Here is a 20,066-nt window from a genome sequence, read left to right as displayed (position 1 = left end):
TGAGATTTCACTCTAGTGCAAACACATGTATGTTACTAATTAATGTGAAACTGGAAATCTGCAAGTCAAACCATTTTTTTAATGTAGAATTACATGTTATTTAGCAACAAAAATGTTTCTGTCTCTGTAACAAGTTAAAATGAAAAACTAAGTATACCAACAAAATAGATGAAGTTGACTTGGGGAGATCAAGTATCTGATTTCTGCAACTAGGAAAAGGGGATTTCAAAGCTTTTTAATATTCAAGGTAAAATACAGTGGCAACAGTGAGACATGTGAGACTGGAATGCTGTTTGGTGAGAAGTCATTTGGCATTAGAAAGTGATGTAAATTTTTTAAATTACAGAAAACAAATGATAAACTATGAACGTTTGTCAAAAAGAAGTTAAACATTTGTGTAAAGATGAAAGAGCATCACATATAAAGCACACAATTTAGAGAATGTATTCTTTTAAAATGTGCTTTTCCCATAATCATGTATTTCTAGGATAAAATTCCAAAAGGGCTTTAGAACAGAAAATGAGAGGCTTTACTCATTATGCAAAGTTCCTTCAATAGTTTTCCTATCTTACCTGTATCTTCAATGAATTGCACACATTTTTCAACAAACAGAGGTATCGGTTTCTCAGGTGTAACCAGATCCTGCAGGGGCATCCCAAAGTAATTACTTTCCCAGTTTCTACGGATTGGAGGATTGAATGTCTTAGTTTTCTTTTTCGGCTACAACAAAACAGAGTATTTTAAGTGATATTCAAGTAATAAGTCATCTAACTCACACTGCAGTCATTTGTGAAAAGAAACAGATCACACATCTAGCAGACATTAAAATTCCTCTATGGCAAACTGAGTGGAAATAAATGCACATTTAAAATAGCATACAGCATATGCAAAGCACTCAACTTCTACTGGATCTGGTCACTTTCATATCACATTAGGAACAGGGTGACCCAATGCCCCAGTAACTGAAATACTGTAGGAAAAAAAAACCCAAGCACACTACTTGGTCAGAGTGATAAACCATTCCTGTATATACTAACTTTTAGCATCACTAAGCAATCTGCATGCATTACACTTGAAGCACACCTCAGCAGAAATTATTTTAGCACACACACACACACGCCCCCCAAAAAAATCCCAACCAACAACCCTGATTGTCTTTGGTAAACATCTCATTGAAGGTACTAAATAATCTATATTGCAGCTACAGTAGAAATGTGATGATGCAGAACGCACAGCAATGTTAGAGTTGTAGGCACTCTGTTAAGCTTTATTAAACACACAGGATTCTAGCCCAAAGGAGTTTTGCACCCAATCAAACCTAGTAAGAGGGTGAGTTTCATAAGGAATTTTCTTCATTGGTTTGATATTTTTTCCCCTGAGAGGCATTTTCATTCAGTTCGACTGAAAAAAAAATCATCTTTGGATGATTACAAGGATTATACTGTATCAGATTACCACATTTTATCTTAGAATGATGATGAAAATATTCAGAGACTGTCATAGAGTGGTCACATTGTCAACTAAATATGGAAAATGAAAACTACTATTTAAATTTAGCATTTTATCCTGAAGTTTATACAGAGCAAGAAGTTAGTTAAAAGCAGCTGCATTTTCATATAAACTCTCTTAACATCAAGAAATAAAAACAAAAGAAAAAACAAAAGGCACAACAGCCACATTTAAATTTAACATAAGATTTTTACAACTTTTATAATTTATAACAAGATTACACCTCAATTAGCTATTAAAAAAAGAGTTAAATCCCTAGACTTTCATACCAAAGGCACTTAGCCATTACAGACTACCTGGAACTTCAAGTTGGCAAAATATCTACTAATGATTGACTTGCTCAATGGGAATAAAAGAACTGAAGTTGAACTCTATGGGGTAAGTGGAAACAACAGCCTGAAAACCATTTCTCCAACCATCACCCTTCATCATCTGTGGTACTCCTCCACTTGATTAAAAATATCCATTAATCAAACCCTTACAATAATCTTATTAAACAATTAAGACTTTTTAGGCCAAATGTCTCTTTGTGCCTCTTGAAATCATTAACAGAGTATTGTGACTAACCATGGTAACAGCAGGGAAACAAAAAAAAAGGCTTAAGTTTCAAGTTTTAGATTTCTATAAAAGGTTTGGTACTTATAAATTTAGAAGGGAGGAACATTTGCAAAGGATTCTTCAAAACATTACACAGAAATTACTCTCCAGCAATTCATTTATCTCCAAGTATTATATGAATTAATGTAATAAAATGGGGGGGAGAAAAAAAAGTTTAGGATTAAATTTGTAGGAAACTTTCATGACTAAAGTATCAATATTTGAGTGCATTCTTTTCAACTGTCAACTCTCTGTGTAAGTTTCATGTATGCTGGATAAGAGATCTACAGTCCCATCAGGATGTACTTGCAGATTAAAAACATTTTTTTCTCCTTTCCTTCTCAATGTGACAGCCCCCTGAGATTTGAAGTCCCCAGCGCTCAGGCCTAGCTCATTGTCCATTTTATCTTTATCATAAGTGTGGCTTAGGGACCTTGGAGATCATCTCCTCCAATCTCCCTACCATAGGCATGGATGCCTGTCTCAACTGGATTTCGCTGCTCGAGGCCTTATCCAACCCAGCCTTGAACAACCCCAGAGAGGAGGCATCCAAACACCTTACTGGGCAACTGTTCCAGTGTCTTACCACTCTTGTACTGAAGAGTTTTTTTCCTAAGATCCAGTCTAGAACTACTCTCCCTCAGCTTAAAACCACTCCTCCTTGTCCTACTGCTAGACACATCCAGTTCAGCAGCTGAAGGGGCCAAGATGAAGCTAAAGAATGTGTTAATAAAATATTTCTTAAATGTTGAACAAAAGATCATTTTAGAGATACCTACAGTAACACAATGAAAAAAGCAACAATAAATTGATTTTTTTTCCTCTCAAGATCTTCAGTGCACATCCCCACCACCTTAGAATAAATGCAGTAACACTCAGACTGTGTATTTCAGACCCATCAGACAGAAAAAGACTGTGTGCATCTCTGATTAAGACATAATGTTAGTGTAACATAAATAAATGTTTCTATAAATACATCAATGGCAAGAGAAGGGGCAAGGACAACCTCCAGTCCTTATTAGATAGAGAGGGAAATATAGTGACAAAGGATGAGTAAAAGGCAGAGGTTTCTTCCAAACTGGTTGATTCTATGATTATATGAATTATAATACTAATGGTTATTATTGTCTGTGTAGAATACCTGGACATAGCATGAAATATCAAACACATGTCTGCTAAGTCAGAATAAAGAATATTTTTTTCTAATAATTGTCCTGAGTTTAGAAAAATGGTTCTAAAGGGACTGAGATATCAAGTGTGTCACAAAAAAAACCCAGAAAGGTTTCTTACGATTGTCTATCAAAAAAAAGAAAGTTTAATCTCCAATTTGGAAAGTGAAAGTTTTCCTAAAGAATTTAAAGAAGAATACACACACAAAAAAAACCCCAAACAAACAAAGGAAAAACACAAAATAAAACAAACACCTTGAAGTCCTTTTCAAACTGATCTATGAGTAGGAGAGAGGTCATTGCTGTAGAGTTATTCCATAAAGATGCAAGTAGAATTTCACAAGACAAAGTTAAAGATAATAATTGCATCTGTTATTTCCAATTATGCATCATGCCTCTCTCCTGCCTAATATTTATTAGAGTATCTCTCATTATTTGTCTTTGTTTTGGAATGAAGTGAGTAAACTCTTCAACGACAGCAAAAACCAAATCTTCCTGCAAATAACTCTACATAATCGTCACCAAAAAATACTGCAAATGAAACACAAAATTTTAAGATACTAAATACACACCACGTTATTTCCCAATGCTACTCATCAAATCCCCTTACCAAAGGGCTGCTTAGTCTAGCAAGTCTTTTCTGACCAAGAAGGGCTCCTCTTCTTTTCTTCCTCTCACCTCCATCCCACCAGAACTACCACCATAATTTATCAGAGGAAATTCAGCCATTTCCCTGCTTCCCACATACTTCACTACTGCTTATAATGTAAAGAAAAAAAATTGCCTGCTCATTTGCAGTCAGCCCTGGGGCCACAGAAGACAAAGTCAATATTTTTGGGACCACTAAAATATTTCATAAAACCACACACCAGTAACAGCTTTCATTTTAAAGGCTTAATAAAGTATTTGTAATCTCTAATTCATGGCTAGCTGCTCAGAAACTACACAACATATGAATAATGCAGATGATGGTCCCCCAACATTCTCTCTCATTCCTCCTTTTATGCCATTTTTAGAGTTCCAGCTTGTTACACTAAATTTTAAACTACAGCGGCTCAAGAAGGCATATGGCTCCAAATATGCATTTTGAGAGTGTTAAATTTGAACAGACGAAACTTTGAAGTACAGCTTTCGGTATTTCCTATACTCCCTGTGAGAAAAAATAATTCACTGCACATCCCAGCCTGAAGTAGACAGTACCTTGCTAAATCAACCACTGAATTTACACAAGAACAGCTGAATTAAAAAAAAAGAAGTTGATCTCCCATTTCTTACATTTATCTTAGTCTTATTAAAACTCAGATCAACACACATGGGCTATACAGTTCCTGACACTATTTCAGTAATACTTTAAAGATAAAATTTATAATGCTAAAATTATAATGAGAGTAAACAAGTTTAAGCACAGAAAAATAGATATCAAGCCTGTATTACTTATTTTAGAATATAATTCAGAGGAAGATACATGAGAATTCATGTAGCTGCTAGTGGACTGTTCTTGCCAAAATACTGAAACAATTTTCCAGATTTAAAGCAAAAGGCATCTTATGATGATATTGGTATAAGGCAAAATGAAAAGAGTGCAACTCACGATCCTTGAAAGCAACAAATGTTGTTTGCAAACAAGGTTACAAGGCAGAAGTTTTAAGGCACTGTTATGCAGATTTAATTTAACAATGCAACTGGAAACTTCAGTCAAAAATAAAATCAGATTTTTCATAATAAAACAATTGACTGTTGATCAAAGAATAAAAATAGTGAAGCATTTTCAGAATTAATGACTTTTAACAGCATCTCAGTTATCAGTGGTTAGTTAACTTACTATACTGTTTAAAAGATCTGAAAACAAACTCTAACCACAGAGAAGCATTTAAAATAATTTTCTACTACCCGAAAGAAAATATACACGATAATCTTGCTCCTACTTTTACACATGTATTAACAAAATATTTTTTCCTGTCAAGGCAAAAAGTCTGCAGAATTTATTTCAATATGAGGTTCTGCCTTTCCCTTTGCTGAAACTTGTTCAGGATATTTGCTGCTCTTGATATGCTGAGAAAAATAAAAACTAAAACTAAATGAGACACCATATCTCAAAAGGCTCACAAAGACAAGAGCTCTAAAGCAGATGGCTAAATTTTTATACTCATAAATATCATAGTAAAAACAAACCATAAGTTTATCAGTTGCAACTCTATGGAATAACTATAGGTTTTGAGATCACCAGGCTTCCTGCTGTACATGCAATTACTAAATTAAGACAAGGGTCAAATTTTACTTTTGATTGTTTAATATGGTAATAATAATAGATAAATAATAATAAAAAAAAAAAAAAAAGACACCAACATATGTTTCTATCAAGCTTGTTTACACCATAAGAACATGATGAGAGCAATGAAAAGCCAAGGAGCACTGTGGTTTGGGCCTTTTATTGGCTCATAAGCTTCACAGCAGTTGCAGCTTTAGGGCTGCTGCATCCATACAACTTCCTCCTGTCCAAGACATCAGAAAGCTTCCTCCAGCAAGATCCTTATCCTCTAGGAGAGCTTACTGCCCTTTCTTGTCCTTTCTGCCTTTTCTGTCTGTTGCTTCCTATTTCCAAACTCATTAAGTTAAACTACAGACATAATGAATTTATTATATAGTCTGCAAGAACGCTACATTTGAAGAGACTCGTGTGTAGAAAGAGACAATGATGTTCTCTACTACACTTTTGTATTACATCGCTGAAGTTTGTAAGTTGATGCCAATAAGCATCTACTTGCAGTTTCCACTTGCAATTTTTGAAATGGAGATGAATAAGCACATATCTTAGCTCAGCTGGAAAGGTCTAACTTGGCAAAGCAGAAACGACCAAGGCAAAGTTGCAAATGAACACTGTAGTCTGCTTAGTTCCTCTGAATTTGGCAACGCTGATAAGGAAACAAACACAGAAAGCATGTTGATTCAGGGGAAGATTCACTCTGGAAAATGCATTTGATCTGAGACATACTTTGTGTAATAACAGCAGGAAAGACAAGGTACTTTCTCATAAACAAAACTTTTACAGAAAAAAATCCATAGAGGTAAAATGGACAAGGATGTCTCTCAACTAGACTCAGCTGCTCAAGGCCTGGACTTGAACATCCCTAGGGAGAAGGCATATACAGTTTCCCTGAGCAAAGGGCACCCTTATACTGAAGAATTTCTTCCTAAAATCCAGTCTAAATCCACTTTTGCTCAGCTTCAAACCATTCCCCCTTATCCTACTGTTAGGCATTCTTAGGAAAAGCCCCTCTGCAGCCTTCCTGTAGGATCTCTTCAGGTATTGGAAGGTAGCTATAAGGTCCTCCCAGAGTAGCCTCTTCTCTAGACTGAACAATCTCAGCTTCCTCAGCCTAACATAGCCCTTGGATAATCTTTGTGGCCCTCCAAGGCTATGATAGATCAAGTCATCTTCTCTACTGAAAACATGTATTCTTTTCTAGAAGCAAAGAAACTACTGTGATCAGTTGATTTTAACAATCTGGACTTTGGTAAGGCACCTGATGGTGGCATATAGGAAACTACTGTAACAGGCTACAGGATGATATTTGTTAACAAAAACAACAGTCAGAGAGTAAAGGGAAAAAGCACGTACTGGAATGTGCATGTGTCATGTACTATATAATACATACATACAGTAGATATACATTAATGTGTGTGTACTATAAACCATCTGTACTACATGGCAGGAAATAATAAGCTGGAAAGGAATAGGCCAAAGTTTCCTGAAGTAACAATAAATACAGCTAAGAAGTTGGACACCCTCATATAACTATGTCTGCTACTAAATTCTACTACAGATATACAAACGTTGAAATTTTATTATGAACTACTATAATACTGTTTCAATGTTACACTATGAGTCATCCCCATTTAAAAAAAAAAAAGTTCATAGGGAATTACAAATCTTTTTTTATATCTTCTAAGCCCCAGATCAAGCAGCAGCCATATTCTCTTTATTTGTTCAGAGGTGCTAGCCATCACACAAAAAGGAAAACAACTTTTCTGGAAAAAGGAAAGGTGAGAACTGGACATTACAAAAAAATTCCTCCCCAGTAATTGAGAACAGAGCTCAAGGATTGTGCTGACAGTTCTGGCTACCAGGATATAGAAACAAGTCCTAAGAATGTAAACATGATGTTAGGGACAACTGGCAAATACTTCAGACCAAAGCGGGCTTACTTAACTGGTCTGTTTTAATTGTTTCATTTCTTTTGGTACTAAGCAATGGTAGAGGACCTTGAAATGTAATGTTATCCCTTTGCCACAGATTTCTCATTGTTAGAGCTTCCCAGGGAGGAAAAATCTAACTTTTGCTTACAAATAGCAACAAAGAACACAGAATCACAGAATGCTAGGAGCTGGAAGAGTTCTGCCTTTAATAACACGTGCACACAATAGATTTTTTTTTAAGTTTTGTAGATATGTGTGAGCAGACCAAACTACAGCTGTTAGTTTCAGGACTGTAAAAAGGAACTGTTGTATTCCCTGCTCTATTGTTTGCCAAAACTCCCTTCCTATACATCTAGTTCTCACCTTCTTCCCCTCAATTTTTAACCTGAATCCTACAATCACTCTACACCTATCCTCTTCTCCTTATCTATCCTAGTGTCAATACCTTTACGTCATTTTATCTTGTAAGCTAGGGGTCTGAAAGCCATCAGGACAGAATGAGCATCCTTAGGCAAAGTCATGTCTCATACTTGAAACATGTTATCTTTAAAAGTTTTCACATTCTGGGTCTGCCTTTAAGACATTTTCCAGAGCCCCCAAGAGAAAAGTAGATGTCACTTTAAGAAACTTTCCTTGTGCTTAACTTTAGAACAATTGTCATAAGGGTGGGGGTGCCAAACCCCCCAAAACCAAATCAACACACCCAAACATAATTAAAAAATTCTAAGCATAAACTGCACAGGCAAATTGTATCTCTAGGTGAAATCTGCTTTGCATAACTGAAAACTCAAGTGCAAAACCCACAACTGGTTGTACATAGGAGCATTCTGCAATACCATAAAAGGAACCCACCCAGAAACACCACATTCCTCAAAACAACAAAGATGAAAGGAGTATCAAGAATGTTACATCCTTTTTGGGCTTTAAGAACCAATGGCATACTATAAAGCTGATTTTTTTTTTTAAACAAAACAGACACACACAACAAAAAAACCAAGACACACACACCACACACACAAAAAACCCCCACTTAAGTAAAAAGGTCAAGTTGTAATTAGTGGCAGAGACAATTATGATCTCAGACTTCAAAGGCTGAGTTTTTCCAAATTAATTTTGCTCAGAAATTTTCTATTTTGTAACCACTATAATTTTAGCAAGAAGAGTTGCACATGTCTCTTACATATCCAATTTTGAAAAAGTATCATTAAGGGCTTTAAGAAATATTCAGAAACAAATACAAAAGTAATCTGTAAATAGTGATGCACTAACATCCCTCACATGGACTCCATAAATCTCAAAAAGGAAAATGTCATCCAAATAATGTTTGAGTTTTTGTAATTAAAGACTGCTGGCTGCTCATCTAAAACAACATGGGAAAACATGGTGGGTAAGTTACGAAGATATATTACTGCATCTCTCTTGAAAAAAAAAAAAAGTTAATGGTTCAAAATCTTAAGGAATATATTACAAAATAGAATGTCTCATCACATGAACTAGAACTACTCTCACTTCAACAAAATGCAAGTCAACACATATATATAATTCACTACTTACCAAAAGCACGAAGCACTCAGTGTTTTTAGTTTGAATGCTTGCACACATTTTAGCTTTGCTATGTTTTCCCTACCATTATAATAATTTGTTCTTCTGCTATTAAGAGTTTTCTCTGACAAATCTGAAAGTTTAAAAAACATCTTGCAAGTTTAAAAAAAAAAAACAAACAAAAAAAAACAAAACAAACCACCAACAAACCCAAGGGGTTTGTTAAAGAAAACTTGAAACAACTCTTGTACTCAAGAACCTTAACCACTAAGAAAAAGCTTACAACAGCCTGAAATTTCTGACTCAGTCTGCCTCTCAACTGGATAAAGCCAAAAGTGGAGGATTTAGTACAAGTATCAGAGGGTTTCCTGACACAATGTCAGGAAAACAAATCCCACTACACTAGCTCCACACAGTTTAGACATAAATATTGAATTCCAAAGAATTTTCTGTCAACACAGCTGAGACAGTAGGAGGATTATGACTACTACATTTCAACTTCTATGTAGTGAGGTTATTTCAAAAGGATATAAATTGGCTTGGATTAAAAAACTGTTTCACAAAGAAAATAATATCTAAGTATGTTTAACCAAATTATTTTATACCCACAAGATATCATTATCTATGCTTATGAGAAAGCCTTAAGAAAATTTAGTGTCATGTAATTCAATTCAGCTTCATAGCTGCCTGCTAGGAAGTGCAATTCAGAATTTAGTCAATTAGTAAACTAACCATGCCATACTTGAACAAAACTTATTTCTAAATGCTATTCAAGTACTGCCAGATCAAAGCTAAAAACCATGTTTCTGAAATGCTACAAAAGACAATATTTAAAAAGTTAACTTATTTTGAGACCAGAAATAAAATATCTGACCAGGAATGTATCTGTTTTAATGCTAAATTAACAAAAAAAACCCCAACCAAACACATATTCAAGACAATGACTGTTAGCCCAAAACTGTAATCTAGACCATAGAATCAATTAGGTTGGAAGAGACCTCCAAGATCATCCAGTCCAACCTAGCACCCAGCCCTAGCCAGTCAACTAGACCATGGCACTAAGTGCCTCATTCAGTCTTTTCTTGAACACCTCCAGGGACGGTGACTCCACCACTTCCCTGGGCAGCTCATTCCAATGGCAAATCACTCTCTCTGTGAACAACTTTTTCCTAACATCCAGCCTATACTTCCCCTGGCATAACTTGAGACTCTGCCCCTTGTTCTGTTGCTGGTTGTCATATCCAGAACCCACACAACAAGGCTACACTGAAAAAATGATTTTTAAAACAGTAAGTAAAAAACTAAGTAACTATCAAGTATAAAGGTCAAAACAAAACAGAGATTTATTTTTTTAAGTTGAAAATTACATAATTACGCAGAAACCTACACTGAGTAGGCATTTTGTTCCCTTTATTTTGTTTGAATAGAGATTTGTACAGGCAGCACAGCTTTTGACTTGCTTATTTGCTTGCCCACACTAGGAAAACACAACCATCTGTAAAACCACTGTACAAAGTTTCATGCTCTTGGTTTACAGTTCCAGGCAGACAAGTAAGAATTAAAAAAGAAACCACTCCTTTCATTCACCACCCCTAAACTTCATTCCAGCAGCCAGAACTGCACAAACTGAAAGAACCAGTTCTACACAAGAACTCATAACGCAGCTTTTTTTTCCCTCTTTTTTTTCCTTTTAATTTAAAGTTACAATTAACAAAAAGAGACTGAACTCTGTCTTCACTTACTCATATGGAAGGGAGTCTGCACTTGTACACACACACACACACAAAGGTGAAGAAATGAAACAGAGCAACTGATCAGGTAGACCAAGCATCTCATTCCCTCAGCTTTGCTTGTTCCAAGCAATACAAAAATCAAACCAAAATTTTAAAGCAGTTGTTTCAAAACTGGGTGTACATATTCTGACTCTTCCTTTCTTAGAAAGCAACAGAAATCATATACATAATGTACATCAATTGACTTACCTTCTTATCTTCTTTTACTTTTTGGGTTTTCTTTTTCATTTTTTTATCATCCAGTTCTTGATCTGATGTAATAGCAGGGTTATCTATGCCACCCTTCCATGTTTCAACAGGTGAAAGCAGTGGGTCTTCTTCACTTCCACGATGCCTTCCTTTCCTTTTAGTTTTAGAGGTGGTGAAAGCCTCATCATCACTTGCATCTGAATGTGTTCTCCTATAGTAAGACTTTGCCTTGCTAAACAAAGTTTTAGACTTATATTTGTATTTGGAAGGCCTTCTTTCCCCATGACTTTTGGACATCCTATCAGAAAAACCATTTTCTTCCTCCCCTTGGGTATTTATAACAATTGAGTTTCGAACTTTAATAATACGGTTCTGAGTATCATCTGGAACAGCATAGATGTCATCTGCAAAGCCCTTATGTTTGAAAATAGTGTCAAGAGGTTCAGCATAGTTGTCAGATTGGTCGGTATCTTCTGGAGGTGCTGCAGGCACTCGAGAGGGTTGTTTCCTGGGGTTTTTGCCAATACCTGCCTCGATTGTTTTCAAGAGGTTAGGATCCAGTTTTTTCACATTTGTTCTTGGGACAAGGGGCTTCGGTTTTATTGGAGGAGGCACTTTATGGTTGCGTTCATGGTCATGACAATTGAGGGGCGTACTGTGGATAGGATACTCATTTCCCTCCAAATCCAGTCGGTACTTTGAACGGTCACTAGGTGCTGGAAGTAACCTTACATCATCACCAATTGGACTGTAAGGTGGTGGTCCTTCAGTGTCATCCTCTGAATCTGGATAATTGTAGTCAAGGGAACCTCCTCTGGGAGATCGTGGAAAGACATCTTCACTTGTATGTGTTGTTTCCCTTGTACTGTCTGACATGTAAGAACTTTCAATCATGTTTTTCTTCTCTAACACATCACTGAAGAACAAAGTGAAAACCTCTGTTTGACGGTGATACTGAGACAACGAATATAAAGCTGTAAACTTAGCAGTAATCTCTGTTGCTATGTGTTCCCCCTCAGTCATGAGTTCCTTGATTGCTTCATTCTCAAAGAAGTCTGCCTGGCTATCAGTAACAGCCACCAGCTGGACAGGAATTGTATCCTGAACTTCAGAGAGAAATGCCCGAAGCATTCCCATGGATGCCTTTCGCTTTGCAGAATAGACCAGAATGTATCCATGAACAAGTTCATCTTTCCTTACACCAATTGAGGAATGATAGGACAATATAGTTATCTGTATCCGCCGCCTCTTTTCACCTATTATTTTGTCAAGCATCAAAGAATTATTTTGGCCAGCCTGAGCAGCACTACAGGAGTGAGAGTCCAGGAAGGGTGAAAGAATCAGATCCACACTAAACGGATCACCACACATGGCACACATGACAATTCTTAAATCGGCTTCTGACAGATCTTTAATGGTCGGAACTGGACTTACAACATCAAAATTGTGTTTAACTGATTCCAGTACTCCCCTCAAAGCTTGTTTTATTTGGGTCTCATTAAATTTACGTGGATACGTACCAGCAGGCACATCTACAAAAGGACACTGTAATTTGTTGGCCAACTGCTGTCCTTGATGTCTAAGAATAGGCAGATTTTTACTAACACTGTCCCTCTGGTTAGCCAGTATTAACGTAAATGGAAGATTAGCCATATACTTGTCCCTCCTTATCTGAGATGCTTCAGCCCTGATTTTTGCAATGCATTCCCCAATAAAGTTCAGTGACTCAATAGAGTTAAAGACACAGAAACAACCATGTGGTTTGAAGGTCGAGGTCCAAAGCTGAGTCAGCAGGTATGGGGATTTTGCATCAACTGGCCTAAGATCTAGTTCATATATTTTTCCATCTAATGCATATTCATCATCAGTTGACTGTGTCCGAATTTCATTTGCTAATTCTTGTGCAAGGCCATCTTTGCCCAAAATAAAAAGGTTGACTTTGTCAATGTTGGCACTATCATGATATAAATCTGAGCGGCCATGGTCTAGCTGCAAAAGACTGTTGGCAAGTAACTGCTCTACTTTAATGTCAGTGCAATTTTGGCCACTGAGACAAGTTTCTTTAGTTGGGTGATAAACAAACCCTATGTGTTTAAGCAGAAGAGATTCTCTATCAGGTGCAAGTTTCTGTAAAGCTTTGTATCTAGGTTCTTCACTCAGAACTGCATGAATTTCACTCATTTTATCTGAACTTGGTGTTGCATTAAGATCCAGGTCATAAAACAGCTCTGAATGTTCAAAAAGCATTTCCTGAAACTCCTCTTTGGCTTTTTCAACTATCTCCCTCTGATGCCTACCATACACTTCTTTACTGTCTGCATCAGTGATGTATTTGAATGCTTCATCCTCCACCACAAAACAAATAACTTCTTCCCATGGCTGTCCGGGTGAAATGAACTGGATTTTCTCCAGAGTTTTTTTGAATTTCTCCTTCATTTCAACCCTCCTTTTTTCAGATATAAGATGCTGCACGTGGTTTTGATAAACTTTTTCTGCTTCTAGTGTGGTGAGAAGGTCAAATGGAATTCTTCTGTCATTCACTTTATCTATATGGTCAGTTTCGTCCCAGGGTGTTTTTTCAAGCACTACAAAACAGGACTGGAAGTCAGGCCTTTTCTCCATTATTTTCAAGGCTTCTGACCAGCTCAAGTGTTCAATTTCATCAAGATTTGACAGCAGAGTATTAAGAGCTCTTGGCAATGCATTAATGTATTCTTCTTTTCTTTTTCTAATGTGTTCCTGCTTAAGTTGCTCTATGTGTTTTGAGAATGTATTTTTAGCCTTTTTTGTTCCTTCCAAATTTATGTACTCTTCATAATCAGGGTGGTTTTTCAGTTTATTACTAACAGTTTTCCATGTTGCATGATAGTCTCTCACAGTTTGGACAAGCTTTTCAAACTTATCTGTTGCTGTAACAACCAGCTGTCTTTGAGTTTTGTAGGCATCCAAATAGGGGATTATTTTTGGTTTGCCCCGAGTTTTGTCCATCATTTGTACCAATGCAGTAAAGCATGTTTCAACATTGACATTGAATCTTGCTGAAGTCTCCACAACCACAAGATTCTTCTTATTTGAAGCAAAAGCCTGAACCTCCCGCAGATAATGATCCACACATTCATCACACTTGGTTGCTGCTATTATTATGGGTTTCTTAGATTTTGAGAGTTGGACGTAGAGATTATTCACAAATTTAAGCTGATCATCAAACTTCCTATTGCATCCTTGGCTTACATCAATGCACAATAAAAACCCATCTATGCTTAATTTCCCTTCAGGCATTTGTTTTTGCTCAAAGTCTTGCTCCAAGCCTAGCTGATCTGTGCAAATGTACATGAGTTTTTCTGCTGACTGCAGTTTGGAGGCAGCTGCACGTTTTATGTATGGTTGTAAATTCGTACTCCGATGAGGCAAGAAAGTCTGGTCATCAATGAACTCAGTCTGTTCAATTACATGGATTCTGCACTCGATTCCATCCTCACCACTTTGTGTTACGTCACCCCAGTACAAAAAGTGGTCATTGTTAACAACTCTTCCTCCAAAGTCAATTGTGCTAAGCACAGAGGTATGCTCAGGATAATATTCATCTGCTTTTGAACGAACAAATCTATTGCACAAACAGGACTTTCCAACTCCACAATTGCCTTTATCCTTTTCAGTTCCAGACAGTCCAACAACACTAATAGCATAAGATGGGGGACGTGGCTCTTTGTTTTTTGCCATCATAACTTTCCTCTCATCCTTTTGCAATTATCAAAGTAACTGTATGTGGTTTTCATTCTGGAGAAGTTCCTACAAATGTAAGTTGTATATCCAAGGTTCCAGAAATAGGTTTCAGTTGTTTCTGCCTCAGCTTGTCATCGAGAGTTTCTCAGATAACCAGAATGAGCAAGATCATCTTCCTAAATAAAACAAAGAAGGGAAAAAAAATTAAAGATTGCAGTTATTTCTTTCCAATATGCACAAGAGGAAAGAGATTTGGAAGAGCATTTTTGTCTGCTCACTATGAAATCATTTCCTTCGCATATGAAAAAATTACAACTACTTTAAATGAAATCTTACATTCATAGTTCATTCATGGTAATACTATTTATATGACTAATTATAAAATGAACAGGTTTTAGGCAGTCTAATACCAGTTCAACACTTTTTCTAGTAGCTGATCAGTACATTACTTTAAAAAAAAAACCACAACAAAAACCAACCAAACAACAAAATCTCAACAACCCCAAATTACTGTTTTCCTCCACATCTCACAGCATTTTCCATTATGATACAACAGAAAAACTTGACATCCAATGCAAAATTCATATACATGTTTCTAGTCACACTCATTCCTCCCCTGGACAGCATGCTTACTGGTGTGAATAACACTACTTCCACGTGTGTTTGTAGGTTTGATGTTTCAGTAAGGAAACCTTCAAAATAAGAAGTTACAAAATCAGGAATCCAGGAATGTGTTTCAACCACTACCTACCTGCAGAAGTAAGCTACTTCACTTGTACAGTAACAGTAAAATGATTTCAAGAAACTTTTAATCTGAATTCTACAGAAAATAGAAGTATTATCATACAGATAGTAGGGACTTATGACTGAGATTTTAAGATTACAATGTTGTATGATATCTTCTGTATCTAGGAAAAAAATAAAACTTTTATTTACTATAAAAAGAAACTACTGTACCTAAACTACAACAGAATTATTGCAAGTTTACAGTGGTTTTACTGAAGCTGTCATCAAGTATAACAATTATCACTAACTCTCAGTTATTAATGAGAAGACTTTATTTACATACACAGCAAAGAGAAAGATATTTACTGGTTTAGAAACAATTACATTATGAGAAAAACATATAAAATCGAATGGTTGAATGCCTAGGCCAAGCAAGTTGTGATCAGTGGCATAAAACCTAGTTGGGGGCCTGTAACTATTGGTGTGCTCTAAGAGCCAGTACTGGGTCCAATACTATTCAACATCTTTACTAATGACTTGGATGATGGAGCAGAGGGTACTCTCCTCAGCAAGCTTGTGGATGGCAAAATTAAGAGGAGTGGCTGATACAGCAGAAGGTTGTGCTGCCATTCATAGAGACATCAGCAGGCTCAAAATGTGATCTGACAGGAACCTTGTGTACTGCGAAGTCATAGAATGTCCCACATAATAATTCCAAGTAACAGTATATGCTAAGACCCTACAGACTGGAAAGCAGCTTTACAGAAAAGGCTTGCAGATCCCAGTGAACAGTGAGCTAAACACAAGCCACCAACTTGCATCTGTGGTAAACAATACCCTGTGTTGCATTCAACAGAGTTAAGGTAGGTGAACCTTCTCCTCTACAGAGTACTGGTGAGGCCACACCTGATGCACAGGGTCCAGTTCTACAGTACAAGAGATTTAGAGCTACTGGACAGAGTCCAGCAAAGGGCCAATAAGCTGATTAAGATACAAAAGCATCTCTTACAAGGATTGATGAGGTCAACCCTGAGCCTTCTCTTCTCCAAACTAAACAATGTATACAAGTATTAAGAGGAAAAGTGCAAAGACAACAGAGCCAGACTCCTGATGGTGTGCAGTGACAGGGTAAGAGGCAGTGAGCACGGACTGAAACACAGGAGGGTACATCTGAATGTCAGGAAATGCTTTTTTATTGTGAAGGTGACTAAGCACTGGCATAGGTTCTCCTGAGAGGTTGTGATAGCTACCCCACTGGAAACATTCAAAAGTTGCCTGAGCATGGTCCTGGGTAGGGGTCCTGCTCTAGGAGATCCTGCTTGAGCAGGGAAGCTGGATAAGGTGACCTCCAGAGACTGTCTAGAGGTACCTCCCACTTACACTGCTATATAACTGTGAAAGTATTTTGATAAAATAGTTTTCTTTTACCGAGAAAATATAATACAGTGCTATAAGTTTAAGGTACAGACTACTGTACTTATTTTTTACATTTGTGGAGTAAAAAAATAACAACCTAGTTGTACTTGAATATATCTGTAAATAGTCCTTATATGAAGGAAAAAGTAAAATGAAATACTGAAATTTTAGTCTCAATATATCTCATCTTCCTTTGTTACCTGTTTTGTCATTCTTAGCAACAAGTTAAAAATGGTACCGCAGTACCTGCCTTTAGCTTAAAAGGGAAGGATAGGTCACACAAAAAGCTTTAATACTTGCAAAACTACTTCATGACTGCTAAAACATATCTAAGAACATGCAATAGGCAGAAATAGTCATAACAGTAAAAGTTGCAACAAATGAAAAAAAAAAGAATATTGAAACCTTCAGTATCTTGTATACAATTGGTGTGTGGCAAACAGACCTTTCCCATATACTAACACCTAGAAATAGAAAACTGACATGCTGATCAGAAATATAGTATTGATTATTATTTACAATAGAGTATTTGTAATTAAATTCACAGACCAAAACGCAATATAATAACCACACAGAAAGCCAGCTTTCAATCACAGTCAAGGAAAGGATCTTTTTTATAATGAAGTATCAATTTCATGACAAAATAAAGAGGAAGATAAACTTGGTTTAAATTCTTATACATGATAGTTTTCAGATTTCAAGAACTCAAAGTTTTCTTCTATGTTTTAGGTATGATTTTTTCTTTTGTTCAAATCAGCTTACTCAGACACATACAGCATGAGAACTTGTATTTCACATTTCGCTTTCTACTGTTTTCACTGCATTTTTTTCTCATATTCTTAAAACATGGAATTCAGTTAACAGAAATGGCTCTGGGAATAAAAATCCTTAGTGAAAGTAAATCCTTCCCAAGCAGTGTTTATATTACTACAAATAAATCCAGTGTTTTTTTTCTAAAGTAAAGCTTATCACAGTAGCATCATTCAGACTATTAGAATGAGAATTTTAGTCAGCACTTCCACTACAAAATGTTTTCTGTTTACCACAGCACAATACAGACTTGACACAAGTGAAACTAGAACACAAAGATCTTCATCCACGAGTTTACTTCATTTAGTCAGGAAGACACTGTCAATTTGCAACAAGTTTACAAGGAACAATCAATACTTTCAGATACTCTACATTCTCACATAGCAAAGGTTCTTCCTCCTCCAGCAATAAATATTTTGTCAAATCAATACATTGAATAAGTACAAAGAGAAAGGTGAAAAAGGACACTGACAGAGGGAAAACAAACAGTCTCTCAAATTTTCTGATGTTTTTCACAATAGTGGTAGCTGAATCACTGAAGGGATTTAAGACCAGTGTGGTCTTCTTTTCACAGTTTAAGGTTTCTACTCTGCACTGATTGTACAGAGCAAATCACAGAATGGAATCTTTGTTAATCTAGTCATAAATCTGGTAAAAACCTGACTTCATAATGGCTTCACATTTAATGCTCAATCAACATTAAATTTCTCCCCAAATGGAAGATAGCTCTTTTCAGTACACCACTAATTTAAAGTTATTTTATAATTTTGTACAGTTTTTAAAATACACACACTAAAAATTCATGGCAAGTTAGTTCAATTATCTTATTTCAATCTGCCTAATTGTGTTATAACAAATTCAATTCATTGTCCCTTAGTCTTTGTTACAGATGCAAAGGAGCGGTTGTTTGATTTCCCCAATTGATCTTAGCCTTCCAAGTTGAAAATTACTAATAGAGTATTTCCGAGTTTAAATAGAAGAATGCTGAAGAACTACAGTAGACACAAAGTGTATGACATCACTGCAGAAAGAATCTCTGACCTTCTACAGTCACACCACAAGACCCCATCTCTACAGTCTTTTAGACTTGTAAATACGGTTATAAAGAGAACAAGGTGCATCACCTTGTACTTATTCACCCATCACCCCCTCCCTTAAGGACAAGATTATGAAGACCTAAAGCCCAAACTTACCCTTAGGAAAACAAGGTGCAAAGCAAGATGATTATCCTGCTGTGATCTTCCTGCAGTAATGTCACGCATTTAAACAGTGTCCTTCAGTAAGTCCTTCCCTGAGGGATCTAAAAACAGAAAGTAAGATTTGTTAGTATTTTCAAACTTACGAAAGAAAAAGCAACAATTGGTGCCAATACAACACTTCACCCATGTATGAGCATTGATTTCCTCATTTTAAACCTGCAAGCAGAAGTCAGAACTCAAGCTGGTCTTCCTCTAAACTCAGACAGTTTAAATCCTCTAAGCACAGTATTAATATACTTGAAACAGAGGGCACAATTCTTCTTAAGCAACTGTGATTTCCTAAGTTCCACTTAGTATTTTAACAATACCTCGGCCACAGAAGCCTCTTCTGAAAAAAATTAACACAGTGTCTCAGGTAACAGACAACATGCGAGACATAAAAATCACTGATCACTTATTTTAGAATTCCAAATTCTGCTACATCTAAAATGTAGTTTTGCAAGACAAACCTGCTGTAGTAGGCAAAAATACATAAAACAAACACATGTCTAAATACATTTTTTACTTGAAAAGAGTATAGTCTACTTCAAAACCCTTTTACCTGTAGTACAGTATTTCTAAATTAAAATGCCTCAGACTGTGACAAATCAGTAAATGAAAGTATAATTACATTTGAACATTGCAAATTTTCTACTAGGATATAAATTATTAGTAGAATCTTAATAAATGTTGATTTTACTGCAAGGATGCTGATAGAAAGTGACAAAAATCTATCTCTCTTCAACTAATCTCTTCAGTTTGCAGCCACACAAAACCCAAACTCTGAATGTCAGGCCAGCAAGGCACAGGTTAAGATAATGAAAAGGAACTCCAGGCACTCGCACTGGATCACGATGTAAGCCAACTTTAGCTATGGAAAGGTGTCATTTTAAGCAATATGCAGCATGATGTTTGTCTATGCTGAACTTAGTTAAGAAGATATGTAAGAGTTTCTTGTACTAAGCCAAAGGTTGGCCTGGATGATCTCCGAGGTTATTTCCAAACAGATATATTCTGTGATTTTTCTTGTTTTGTCACTTATATTCTTAGTAATCCCACTTTGCTTTGGGAATAATATAGCTAATTGAAAAAAGTCTAAAATTTAGTACACTTTCTTCTGGGCAAAAAAGGTTCAGCAATAGCAATAAACAATATAC

At 36.2% G+C, this 20,066-nt stretch overlaps 1 protein-coding gene across 2 annotated transcripts in view; it reads right to left on the bottom strand.

The window, feature by feature from the left end:
* ARHGAP5 (Rho GTPase activating protein 5) overlaps positions 1-20,066 on the bottom strand; it is a 54,383-nt gene that overhangs the window by 27,548 nt on the left and 6,769 nt on the right. Inside the window, exons 2-4 of one of the 2 annotated variants that reach the window (XM_064148439.1) lie at positions 18,865-18,971; positions 10,997-14,895; positions 573-720 (exon numbers count right to left, since the gene is read on the bottom strand). In XM_064148439.1, coding sequence (XP_064004509.1) covers positions 573-720; positions 10,997-14,719 — 3,871 coding nt within the window. In that variant the 5' untranslated portion in view covers positions 14,720-14,895; positions 18,865-18,971. Of the gene's footprint in view, positions 1-572; positions 721-10,996; positions 14,896-15,352; positions 15,380-18,864; positions 18,972-20,066 lie in introns of those variants that run through there. The other variant, XM_064148448.1, reaches the window with a different exon arrangement.

This window comes from Pogoniulus pusillus, chromosome 1 (assembly GCF_015220805.1).
Source record: "Pogoniulus pusillus isolate bPogPus1 chromosome 1, bPogPus1.pri, whole genome shotgun sequence".
Taxonomy (NCBI): domain Eukaryota; kingdom Metazoa; phylum Chordata; class Aves; order Piciformes; family Lybiidae; genus Pogoniulus; species Pogoniulus pusillus.
The sequence above is the reverse complement of the archived record's forward strand: the minus strand, read 5'-3'. Positions and strand labels throughout refer to the sequence as shown.